Source organism: Schistocerca piceifrons, chromosome 8 (assembly GCF_021461385.2).
Source record: "Schistocerca piceifrons isolate TAMUIC-IGC-003096 chromosome 8, iqSchPice1.1, whole genome shotgun sequence".
NCBI lineage: Eukaryota > Metazoa > Arthropoda > Insecta > Orthoptera > Acrididae > Schistocerca > Schistocerca piceifrons.
In genome coordinates, this window is record NC_060145.1 from 457,470,093 (window position 1) to 457,483,764 (window position 13,672).

General features: G+C 41.2%; 1 protein-coding gene across 1 annotated transcript in view; it reads right to left on the bottom strand.

Annotated features, from left to right (window-relative positions):
- Window positions 1–898: 898 nt before the first annotated feature.
- Window positions 899–13,672, bottom strand: part of LOC124711256 (NADH dehydrogenase [ubiquinone] 1 alpha subcomplex assembly factor 3) — a 28,021-nt gene continuing 15,247 nt past the window's right edge. Inside the window, exon 4 of the mRNA XM_047241228.1 lies at window positions 899–1,403. Within this exon, the coding sequence (XP_047097184.1) occupies window positions 1,147–1,403 (257 nt within the window). The 3' untranslated portion in view covers window positions 899–1,146. The remainder of the gene's footprint in view (window positions 1,404–13,672) is intronic.

A 13,672-nucleotide genomic window follows, 5' to 3' on the forward strand; every position in this document is an offset into this window, starting at 1 on the left:
AAGCTTGCACAGGATAGAGTAGCATCAAACCAGTCTCAGGACTGAAGGCCACTACAACAACAAGCTAAAGAACAAGTTTTTTCAGGAAAAAGCTCCGCTGGGATGCTAATATTCAGTTGTGTGACAAGAACGGACACTACAGCAAGTATACAAAACAAAGAAAATTTAAATTTGACACTATTTCCTCTTAAATAAGTTCATGTAGCGAACGAAGAAAATACCTGTGATCTCACTTGGCGGCCATCTTGTGTATAATAATTTGAGACACAATTAAGGGAAATAAAAGCCGCAGAGAAACACTTTTTGGGTTGAAAATCTAGGACGGAATAACGACAATATTATGAAAAGTATAGAATGCTAATCATCATACAGAGGAGATGTCAAGTCAGTCAGGCATGCAAAAGGACTGCTATACATGTGAGCTTTTGGCCAAAAGGCCTTTTTCTAACATAGAAAACACACACACACACACACACACACACACACACACACACACACACGACCACTGGCTCTGGCTTTAGTGGCCACACATAGTGATCTTGTGTGTGAGTTGTGTGTGCTTGTGGCAATGTGTGTGTTTTGTACATTAGGAGGTGGTCCTCTAGCCAGAAGCCAAAAACTCACATGTATAGCAGTCTTTTTGTGTGCCTGTCTGTGCCTCAACGTCTCCTCATCATTTTCATGATACTGACATTTTGGGTTGATAATTTTATGTTTCAGTTCATGTTTTATGTACGACAAGCAGCAGCAGCAGCAGTAGTAGTAGTAATTGTCATGGTGGTGGGCATGGTGGCGGCAACAGCAGCAGTAGCAGCAGCAGAAATAGGGCTCTCTATAGCAAACTTGATAAACAATTATGGAAAAGGATCATGTTGTAGGTAAATGATAATACGCATACTGTTGTAGTTGAATCATCTTTATGTCTTGTGGTTTGTGATTGAACTATCATGTACATATTAATACAACAGATTAGCACAAGAGCATGAAATTAAAGCTGCACATTAGAGAGTCAAATTTAAAAGAATCTCATCCTCAGTATTTCATAAATACATATTTCTTTACAGAAAAACAAACATTAATGACAAATAGCTGCATGACACAATGTAAGCTAAATACAAGCCGTTCTACACAGAGAAAACAGCTTAGTTAATCTTCATCACTTAAAAGCTTTTTTCTTCTTAACTTTGTTATTCTTACATCATCATCAGTTGGGCGAATATGAACTGGAGGAATGAGAGCTCCTGCTACATAACGTCCCTCAGCATTTAGAAAATTAAATGTAGAGCATGCACGTTCAGTTGGAAGAACTTCCAGATTTATGCGGTGCTGCTTTACAATGTCTGCCACTCTTTTTCTAAGATTTATATCGTATGTTGCATCCCCAATTCCCAGCACAAGCAAATCTGGAATACAAAAAATGAAACAATGAATAATTCACACTGAGAAGTAAGCCTTTAATAGACTAAACCAGGAGATATAAATAACAAGATTTTAACATAAATAATAAATAAATAAAAACATAACAAACTAAAAGCTGATTCTGCTTGTCTAATAGTACAAGTAATGCATAAACTTAACAAATGATTTGAATTAAAACCACTATGCAGTACAACAACAAAGCTCGAAATACACAGCAACATGTAACCTGTGCATTTCCTCTACTGTCCAAAAAACATTTAGCATTTGCCTATTTACTCTCTATCAGTGCGCATTTATCTCTATCAGTGCACACACATATCAGATTATACCAATTGTGTACTCCATCCCTTCCCTTCTGTTTTCCTTCAGAAAAGTGGCAGAGAGCAATGAGAGGTTATTCTCTCCACAACTACAATTATTGATGGGAGAGATGTGAAGGCTGCATGCTTTGTTTCAGACATCAATATAGATGGGTCCCATAGCAGAAGTGAGGGTCACGTGTAATTTCATCCATAAAGTACTGGAAGGTCTGCGCAGGATTGCACAGCCTCAGATGCATTCTAGTGAACTAAAACTTGCCAAATAGCAAACATCTACATTCATACTCCGCAAGCCACCCAACGGTGTATGGAGGAGGGCACTTTACGTGCCACTGTCATTACCTCCCTTTCCTGTTCCAGTCGCGTATGGTTCGCGGGAAGAACGACTGTCGGAAAGCCTCTGCGCGCGCTCGAATCTCTCTAATTTTACATTCGTGGTCTCCTCGGGAGGTATAAGTAGGGGGAAGCAATATATTTGATACAGACTGTAAAGCTTCTGTGATCAGTGTCCAACCTCTTGGCATTTTCGTCCCAGCTATCCAATGATTTGAATTTGTCCAAACTGACATTGCTGGCCCACTGTCTTCATCTGTAGGACACATCTTTGCTGTTTTGCTGAGCAAGAAGCATATTCAGACTGCAGTTTATCATCTAACAGCAAATGCCTCAGTCGAGCACTTATACCACCAATTAACAGTGCGTCTGAGAAACAGTGTTGGACAGACAGTTTATCCCTTCTCCTATCAGGTCTGTGCAACACCACCAGGGAAGATCTTCATGTTACACAGTATAACTGGTCTACAGCCACACAGTCCAGTTACCTGGCAAATTCTTCACCAATACACCAAATGGTTTTATTGAGCCATAAGACCTCTTTCCACAATGATGTTCACATATTCCCTAATTCCCGTCACAGTTCTTAGCCAAAAGAGAAGACATTTAAGAGTGACGTCAGTGACACTTTTACTATGATTTCCATTGATAGTCTTAAACCAGTTTTCTGCATCTACAATGCTGGTAACTACTAATCAGACAAGACACCAACAGTGCCCTCCTCATGATGCCACAATACTCGGCATCACTCCATCTGGACATTGTGTGGATTTCAGAAGAAAATGCCATTAGCATTTTGGATAGGAAGTGATGATTAGTGATAAAGTTGCTCTGTTGGGCTGTTTGGCCAATGAAGACATGCAACATCACATTCAGTGTGAGTAATAGCCTTTTACAAACTACCCTATACTGTATGTCCACTGCATGCAGTTCCCTTTGCATTGTTTGCTTGGAAACTGGCCAAGATGATCCGGCATTCACTGACAGTAGTAATTCCTGTAAAATCAAAAAGCAGTTGTCACAGGTAAGGGAGGACATTCGTCTCTGGTGCCCGATGGTTAGAATATTTTTACAACCACATTTCTTGTGCAGTGTTACATGACTTAGTGGTTTACTATTTTTGTAAAAATGTTGAACAGTCCACACTGATCCACTGAGAAATCAGGCAACATTATTCAGAATGCGGTAAAAAATATAAAAGCCACACGGCACTATTCGCTAGAATATCCCACAGGTAGTTCAACCACCTAGCGGAAGGGGTATTCTTTCTCAATGTGCAACCAAACCAAGTAGCGAATAAAGAAATAAAAAAGTGTACTTGTGTAACAGTTATTTCCAGAAAAATACTTTTTCATCCACACACAAAAATTTATGTCATAAAATAATGGATATCATCATGAGAAATCTACAATTAGGCCAACCATAGACACTCAGTGGTACCTGTTGTGAAACCAGGGAAGGTTGCAGCCAAAAAAGATGCAAACTACTGTAACCAACGTGTTGTCCTTAGGCTATACTCAGTTTTGTTTGCAGGTGGTGTTCTGTATTATTTTAATAAAAACACTGTCTTTTCATTAGTGTGATAATCTTGTCATAAAGTTTAATGGTTATGTGCTATTAAGCACCATCATTTGTTTTTATATAATTTTTGCAAGAAATCTGTTCGCTTCCTGAAAATGAGTCATACCCAGTTACAGGTAAATAAATTGTTTTATTTAATAATATTTTGAGTGATTTATAATATGTCTCTAACTGATCATGCATTATCCACATAATGAAACTCAGCTAAAATGGAATATGAGCACAGCATAAATAAAACAGGAGGGCCATCTCTAGAGACAGTATGTTTTGTCCAACTTAGAAGTTAAAAAAAAAAGACATTATATGTAAATAAAGAAACAGGATGTGTAAATTTAGTCTAGTAAACACAACATGAATGTGGAGTGTTATTTTGAGCCAGAATATAGGGCGAGATAGTTACGGAGAACACTGGGAATAGTGGTGTCTACAAGAACAAGAAATGCGCAACACCATGATGATGCACGGGGCCACACAGTGGTGGCTGACTACTTTTATCATCTGTCTGTGGCATCAATAGACATAGGTATTCAAGGGCATATTGATATCACACCACTTTTCTGTCCATTCATATCAGTATTTCAAAGCTGTAGGTGTTATCTTCTCCTTCAAGTAGCTTTCCAACTACCCCCAAAATGCTATGTGTGCCATGTTTCAGACCAAACACACAGGAAAAAATTCTCGGTAATGCCAGAAGCAAAGATGGATGCTTCATTTTTTGGTCAAGCATTCTCACTATTTTACTATGGGGACTAACATAAGAAATGATTTTCCTTACAAGCTAACTGGACAAAATTTTAGTCACTACACTTAAAGAGGACACTGGTTAGTTTTCAACACTGTAGGCGGTGTACAAGAACTGGCACCGGATGATTGTGAGGCCATCCACCACTGACTAAGTCATGGCAATGAAGTGATGTGTATAAGCCAGTCAGTTGTATGGAATCACTGCAGTACGATGGTCAATGTGTAGATGGGACACAATGTCAGAAAGGAGCTATCATGTCTGGATGTGATGTGCACACAACCAAGTCATACCCGGCTCTGCAGATGAGGTCAGTAATACAGACCTGTGCAGTGGTGTTTGACTCTGAAGTACACCAGTTCACACCTTTACGGTGGATGAAATTGTCACTGCCAGTATTTGGTTGGCAAGGTGGTGGAGTGGGGGTAGTGTAAAGTTCCTAGTCGCCAGTCTTTGTACTAACTCCTGTGATTAAATTTCATATCTCTCCAAAGCATCTCATGAAGTCAGCAGATGTGACATTGTTGGTGCAGATCTGCCGTTGGATGGGGACATTAAGCTCAATGGGCCCCTTGGTTCTATTCTACAGGAGCAGGCTACATGGCGGCGCCAGGTTTCATTCTCCCCCTTCTCTCAGTAATATACAACAAAAATGCAATACTACACTATACACACATTCATTACTCTTATCCATACTCATAAGATAAAACACAATTCTCACATATCACCAAGGAAAGGGGCTACTACTGAAATTGGTGTAACGGTAATGAATTACATATGCTAACCTGCTTCATGAATGAGTCTGTCCATACAGCAGTTCCTGAGATAAACCTTCACATACAAACAGGAAGACACGGCAGTGGACTTATGGATTTATGATATGGATACATAAGACAACTGGGGTCAACATGGCAGTAAAAGGAGAAGTCAGGCTTTGTATGTTATTTGATACAAACTGATTTTATATACAAACAAAACAAATGATGCAAAAGATACAACGGAGCATTAAAAAGTTACATACAATACATAGTTTTTTTGGCTGGTCATAAGAGTTCCAAGGCTATAGCTTTTTCATTTTTTTTTTAATTCCTTTGTCTGCTGCTAGTTTCAGGATTGCAGTGCTATTCTCAAGCACACATTCTTGTCAAAATCATCCAAGCTGTCACGCTGTAACCACAAAACAAGTAGTGAACAATGAAATAAGAAAGTACACCTAAGGCACTGCAATTTCCAGAGAAAATTCTTCATGGACACATAGACAAAATTTTCCCTTGTGAGGTATTGGAGATCATGAGGAGTCTACATGTAGTTGTAACTGTGTGTGTGTAAAAAAATGCTAATCAGGACAGTTATGACAAACTGTATGTTGCATTAGTATCATCTGCCCAAAAAACTGGCTTGGCACAATCTACACACTTATCTACCTCGTACAAGCCATTTTGTATCTCTGTAACTATGACAAACAAAATCCACTTGACGTTACTTATTGTTTCAAGCCTTGATCTCGCTCTGCAATTTTATCCCCCTCTCCCCTTCCACTCCTTCCCACAGACTCCCCCATATTACTAACTGAACTATACCTTGACACCTCAGGATGTACCCTGTCAACCTACCCTTCTCATTGTCAAGGTGTACCATAAAGCCATTTTTTCACCAGTAATATTTAGTTATTCGATCTACCCTTTTTTGTGTAGCACCACATTTGAAGTTTCAATTTTCTTATTATCTGTTGTTTGTCACCCAAGTTTCACTTCCATATTAGGTTAATTGCAACCAAAGACTTTCAAAACAGCATTCCTAACGCCCAAAGTTAGATTTTTTTTTTGTAATGAAAGGAAAGATATTTAAGGGTTCAATGTAAACTGTTATCCTATGGTACATTTGTAATATTTTTGTTACTGAATAGTTTCATATCCTATGAATAATTAATTCATAAATGAAACAGTATAGGTCAAACTTAATATTTACAACAGGTTGTGGCCTGGGGCCACATAAAAATGAACTTATCATGGTTTTAGGAATCCTGCACAAGCCGGTAGTTGAAATTTTTTGTTGAAACAAGCCATATGGTGTTCTGTGCAATTTTTCTGGTATAGAGTATTCCATTATGTTTTGGGATTGTAGCCAGATGGCACTGACTTCTTGCCATGATATTTTGGCTGATAACCGTTTTGCCATCTTCAGGTGAGTGTTTTGCACTGGAGATTGCTAGTTTACATTGCTAGCTTTGTACCAAAAATTGGAGCCATGATGTACACACAAAGCCAGCCAATACATGAGCAACCTCTGTGATGTTTAATGCCCTCTTTCTTATACTACCATGGAAATCTTGGCCTCAATGAGATCCTTCTGGGATTCAGTTACTAAGGAGATCTTATTCATGGTGATGGCAGCTTTCACCTGGATAAGATGCGGGAGCCAGTGATATCTTCAGAAATAAAACGCTTTATGACTGATGACACATCTAGTGACAGTTAATTTTCTTAATTTGACATCTGAATTTTAACTCAATGAGCATGCATTCTGACAGAGAGCGCGCGTGTAGTATCACCATTACACATGCGCCTGTGCACCACAAATGGAGCAATATTCAAAGGCAGGGATTGCTCTGTAATGGCTGCCTTCGCAAACGCATCTCAGCATCAATTTTTGGTATAAAGATAGCGATGAAAACTAGCAACCTCCAGTACGAAAGACACACCAGAAGATGGCTGAATGGTTGTCAGCTGAAATATCGTGGGAAGAAGTTGATGTCATCTGGCTGCAATCTCAAAACTTGGCGTAATAAGTCATACAGTAATAGGAATCTTCTATAAGAAAATAGCTACCAATGTCAGTTATAAAGTAAATATTGAAAAACCTGCAGGACATAATGATTGGGCAAAATGGAAATGGCACATCTCTATGGTGCTTCCTTCATTCATATGAACTGGAAGACACTATTAATGATAAGTGTGAACGTGTATTGGCATGAAAAATATGATAGTAGCTGCTCTAAGTAAACCAACTGCTGAATGTGTGTTAGCTCGCAGTAACACTAAAGAAATATGTGACAAACTATGTGTGTGACCTGAATGTAGCAGAACACAGTGTTTAAATATGTTAATTCAAACTTTTTATGGGTCCAGTATGTCAACACAGAAGATATTATGTAGTATGGGTGGATTTTAAAGAAATTTACTCACAAAGCAGCAGCAGCAGCAGCAGGGCAAAACACAAATAAAAAATATGGGAATGTGCAAGCTTTCAGAGCCAGTAGCTTCTCTTTCTCGCAGAAAGGCTGGAGAGAAAGGAAGAAGGATGAAGGGAAAGGACTGGCAAGGTTTAGGAAATGGGGAGAGTTATAGGACAGTCCTGCAGAATCCTGGGTCAGGGGGTACTTACTGGATAGGATGAAAGGGAAAATGATTGTTGGTGCCTACACCAGATGAGACTTTAATACCTGAGAACTTAAAGGTGGAAGGTAGAGTAATAAGCAAGACTGATATTAATGGGACAAAAATAAAGTAACCAAGAGCAAGAAGAACTCGCACACTGAGGATTCTGTACAAACTTAATCATGTATGTAGACAGTTCACCATTCCAGGAATCGAAAATCTCAAAAGATTTTTGATTGTTATTAATATTGACACTGGCAAGATGTAAGTCCTGGAAATTCCAAGACAAAATCAAAATCAGTCGGCCTACAGTAGTTCCTGAGACTAGCCCAGACATACGAAAGGAAGCAAGCAGGGGACTTTAGTTTATATATGTAGAGAAAGAAGATGATATAAAATACTTTTTATTTACTTACATAAACATGACTGCAACTAACATTTTATATTTGTGTGTAGTAATATTTTTCTGGTATGCTGTTCTAATGGCAAACAGATATTTTTAAGCAATATTACAATTTAACAATTTTTGATTTTTTTTTTCCTTTACTGGTACTGTGAAACCCTGCTTCTTGTTGAATTTCATGAGTATAGGTCAATAGGACCTATACATTTTGATGGGCAAGTTTGGGAGTGTCAAAATATGTGACATAATGGCAGATGTATTAATTATTTTGAGTTAGAAGCTTAAATGTTTTAGAATGCCAAAGGACCACAGAACTCAGAATGTGACATAATTTTGAAGTTGATACACCTTGTCATTGCTGAGAAAAAGGGGCCTCAACAGTCAGGCAGGCAAACAAAGAAGAAATCCTATAAGTGTTCCCACTTAGGTACAGAACCCAACATGATGCAAGCGTCAATAACAGTGTATTATATGAGGTAAATACGTGAGATGGTGAGGAAAAAAATAGATAGATTGGAAAATAAAAGATGTAGAAACGTAAATGGGAGCAAAGAAAAGTTATAGTAGTTGTGTTGGCTGAAGAGCCAACACCGTGTTACTAGAGGAGGCCGAAATGCACGCGTTTTAGCTCACGCAGGCTGGCGTGAGGAGGGAAGAACTATACTGACGTGAGATATGGAACATGACAAGGAATTAGAATTCAGAAAGTGGGCGGAATTAGCTTGACACTTAACTTTAATCCATTAATGATGAACGTCGCTCTTGACGGTACATGACTCACAATATTATCTGTTCAGAAGACATAGTAACTGAATATGGCGCCTTGCTAGATTGTAGCAAATGACGTAGCTGAAGGCTACGCTAAACTGTCGTCTCGGCAAATGAGAGCGTAAGTAGTCAGTGAACCATCGCTAGCAAAGTCGGCTGTCCAACTGGGGCGAGTACTTGGGAGTCTCTCTAGACTAGACCTGCCATGTGGCGGCGCTCGGTCTGCGATCACTGACAGTGGTGACACGCGGGTCTGACGTATACTAACGGACCGCGGCCAATTTAAAGGCTACCACCTAGCAAGTGTGGTGTCTGGCGGTGACACCACAATAGTTACTGAAAAGAAATACTGAGTCCACAAAAATTAACATAAATTTATTCCAAGTGAGTGGCAAGAACTAAGCACATGGTGTAATGCCTTTTCCCACTTGCAGAGTTTTACGGAGCTTGTGTCCAGGGGTGAATCCAGATGGTACATGTGGTGAAAAAGGCACCGATGTTACGCCTATCGTGCTATAGAGTGATTTTTTTTTCTGAGGGAGCAAAAACAACTGAGGTCATAAATGCACGTCATAACAACACTAATCCAAAAATGAGTTAAAAGCAGCAACATGTTAAGCCCAATCGACAGAAGGAAAGAGAAGAACATGGGCTTCCCCTTGGAGAACAGTCCACAAAATACGCCGTAGAGACAGGAGTGGTCCCAAACCAAAGATTAAATGTCATTCACCACATTGCTACAAAGGATAAAAAGTAAAATGCATTTGACAGCCCACAAATCATTTGCTAAAACGGCTGATAACTCAGATGGCAAACATACACTAGAACATAAGTGGTAGGAAAAAAAAAAAAAGGGCATTCTCTCAGGAAATGACCAACTGTCAGAGGCTGAGAACAATGAGCACAAAGTGATGGGGTATCAACACTTAACAAATGATGAGGGCTAAAATGCAAGCACCCAATACGCAAAATAGCTAAAATGAATTCCTCACAGTGAGAGGGCCGAGAGGAGGTCGGCTAAGCTGGTGGTAGAGGTTTAATTCCCTGGCGCTTTTTTCCCATGAAGAAAAAAACAGTGGTGATGCCAAAGTGACACCAGCTGCAAACGGACAGCAACATAGATATCATCTGAAGGATTGGAAGAGCTGTCGTGACCAGAACCCACATGAACATCACAGCAGCTCCCTCAACAGTGGGCAAGTGGAAGCTTTCTTGGACCAGTTGTAGTAAGTGACGGACTGTGTACAGCACACAGAGGCTCTGACAGGCACCGAGAGAATCAGAGCATATGAAAAAATTAGAAACCCTGTGCCACTGGACATACTGGGTGGCCTAATAAGAGTGCAAAGAGCTCTGCTGTAAATATTGAGCAATGTCCTGGAAGCCAATGCCGAAAATGGTTTGTGCCAAAGATGAAGGCACAACAAACACCACAGTCAGTCCTAGAGTCGTCAGTGTACATGGAGGTGCTATCACTAAGCTGCATGTGAAGGTCAAGAAACTTACCACACTAGATCAAATCTGGAGTAGTTCCCTTAGGAAGCGAATGAAATCCAAGATGAATTTAGGCTGCCGCAAAAATCCAAGGTGGTGAATGGTTCACACCCATCAGGAACATGGCAGACAGTGTGAAGTGCCAAAGCAGGAGTCGAAAACGAATTCTGTGAGGTAACAGACAAAAAGGATGTGCCCCACACTGGTAGTCAAGGGAGTCATCGAAAAGGGGTGTCCAACAGGCGGCTGGGCAAGGCAGACAAACATCATGCGTATCTACACAGGAAAACATCATGCCGGTACGACAGTGGTAATTCAACAGCTTCTGCATAGAAATGCACAACTGGGTTAGTGTAAAAGGCCCCAGGTCCCAAATGGATTCTACAATGGTAGATTGTATTAAGACAGAATAAGACGGGTGGATGGACGTGCAGATGAATAAACGAAACACCCATAGTCTAGTTTCAAACGCACAAGGGATTGGTACAAATGGAGAAGGTGGTCCGATCCGTTCCCCAGGAAATACCACTTAGGGCACGCAAAACACTGAGGGATCGGGTACAGCATGTGGCAAGGTAAAACATGTGGGAGGACCAAGAAAGTTTTCTATCAAGCATGAACCCCAGGAATTTCACAGTTTCAGTGAACAGAAGAGTCACAGGCCCAAGATGTAAAGATGGTGGAACAAACCCACTGTGCTGCCACAAATTCTTACAAATGGTTTTGTCAGTAGAAAAGTGAAAGCCATTTTTGATGCTCCACGAGTAACACCAATCGAAATATCGCTGAAGACACCGCTCAAGGAGACAAGTCCATGGAGAACTGCAGTAGATCACAAAGTCATCGATGAAAAGGGAGCCACAGATGTCTGGTGGGAGACAGTCCATAACAGGGTTAATGGATACAGCAAAGAGGATGATGCTCATGACAGAGCCTTGAGGCACCCCATTCTCATGCAAAAAAGGTGTCCAACAAGGCCAAACACACATGTACCTTGAAAACTTGGGCTTTTAAAAATTCCTGAAGGAAATGGGGCAGACAGCCTCAGAAGCTCCATGGGTTAGAGTACAGAGGGTAGGAGTCTTCCAGCAGATGTCATAGGCTTTTTCCAAATAAAAAAACACGACCACAATCTGGTATTTCTTCAGAATACGATTCACGACATGAGTTAACAAAGTGACAAGATGGTCAACTGCAGAACAGCACACTCGAAATCCACAGTGTGCAGTGCTTAGCAGATTGTGAGACATGAGCCACCATACCAGCTGGCCATGAATCACACATTCCATCACCTTGCAAACACAACTGGAGAGAGAAATGGGGAAGTAGCTAGAAGGAAGGTGTTTGTCCTTACCAGCATTAGGTACAGGTATGTATCAGCATCTGGGAAACATGCAATCTTCCCAAATGCGAGTGTGAACATCGTCTGGCGGAAGATCAGGATAAACTGAGAGCACAATCTGACTCCCTCATAGTAAATGCGGCACTGAAGCATGCACGATTCTGAGAGGGGAAGGGAATTGCCTGAGCCTCCTCTGCTCGTTTCTGAGGGAGGAAGATGGAGTGAGTGTGGCACTCAAAATTTCCACAAAATGGTGGCCTAAGGTGTTGGAGATAGCTAGAGGGTCCACAATGACATTATCTGCTATGGACAGGCCAGAAATCATGTAGTGGACCTTGGTCCCAGAGAGCCGACGGAGGCTGCCCCCACACAATAGAAGTGGGAGTAAAAAGAATGAGTAAGTGAAATCTGGCTAGCCTATTTAATACTGTGAAGAATATGATGACACTGCACACACAACTGTTTATAATGAATACAGTTTGCCACCATAGGATGACAGGTAAAAAGGTAAAGAGCACATCTTTGTGTGCGAATCACATCGCAATACACTACAGTCCACAGGGGGGACAGCGCGGTAAAGATGAAGTGCAAGGTACAGAACGTTCTGTGCCAGTAAGGATAATCTTTATAAGGTACTCTTCCTGATCATCACGACTGAGGAAATGTTGTTCGTCGAAGGCTGCCAAGGAGGAGTAAAGCCTCCAGTTCGCCTTAGAAAGCTGCCAATTGGGTTTACGTGTAGGTGGGATAGGAGTCAGAAAATGGATAGCACGTGGGAAATTGTCGCTTAAGTGTGTGTCAGACAAACAGACCATTCGAGATGACAGGCAAGCTGGGCAGTGCAGAATGACAGATCCAAATGGGAATTGGTTTGCGGAGAGTCTGAAAGGAACATGGGTGCTTCAGTGTTAATACAGACAAGATTGAGTTGATTGAAAAGGTCAGCCAAGAGGACACTTCTCGGGCAGGTTCTGGAAGAACCCCAACCAAGACGGTGTGCATGAAAGAGACTGAGCAACAAAACAGGTTGAGAGAGATGACCGGTAAGCTGGAGGAAGCCTACCCTGGTGACACCGAATGATGGAGGGATGTAGGCGTTGCAAAGAGAAAAGGTGAAGCAACTAAGGATAATGCAGACTGCAACAGCTTGCAGCTGAGTGTCCAATGAGACAGTTTGGCTATGAACTTCATCCCAGATGGGATGAAGGGAAGGTCAAAGATTACCAAAAGGAAATGTGAGAGGTCAAAGCAGTCGTGAGAATGCAAAATTGTTTCTTGGAGGCAGGAAGCATGTGGATGCTGCAATTCCAAGGGCAGCCATAATTCCTCCTTGTTGGATCCAATGCCATGAACATTCCATTGGAGAAGAGACATAATGGGGAATGGAGAGGAGGGAACAAATGAAGGGTAGTACTCCTGGTGGTTGCCGAATGCCAGCCTTCGAAAACTCTCTGCCACAGGATGCAGATGCTGGAGATCCTGTTACAAGAGATCTACAGAGGCATCAGCATTCTCCCTGGGTTTGCCTGTGCATTCCAGTGCAGAAAAACAATAGGTGGTGTGCACCGGTGAAATGGGAGTCTAGCTGAGTGAGGGTATCACATGGCGACACTGTTGAAGACGATCTCAACATGGGGAAGGAGAAGACCATTTGCCTTTGTTTAATTTCTTAGGACCTTTGCAGTTGGCAGATATAGTCTCAGATGTGTGTTGACTGGATGGACGTAAGAAGTCTACGTAGGAACATTCCTTTCGTCATTTATGGCCTGCCGGCTGTGTAGCAGGTGATTTCGTCGCCAGGGGCAAAGATCTGGTGGCTTGTTGCACAGCTGGAGGTGAAGGAGACGGGGATGCTAGCATGATACTAAGTAATTTTAGAACTGCAGTGCTGAA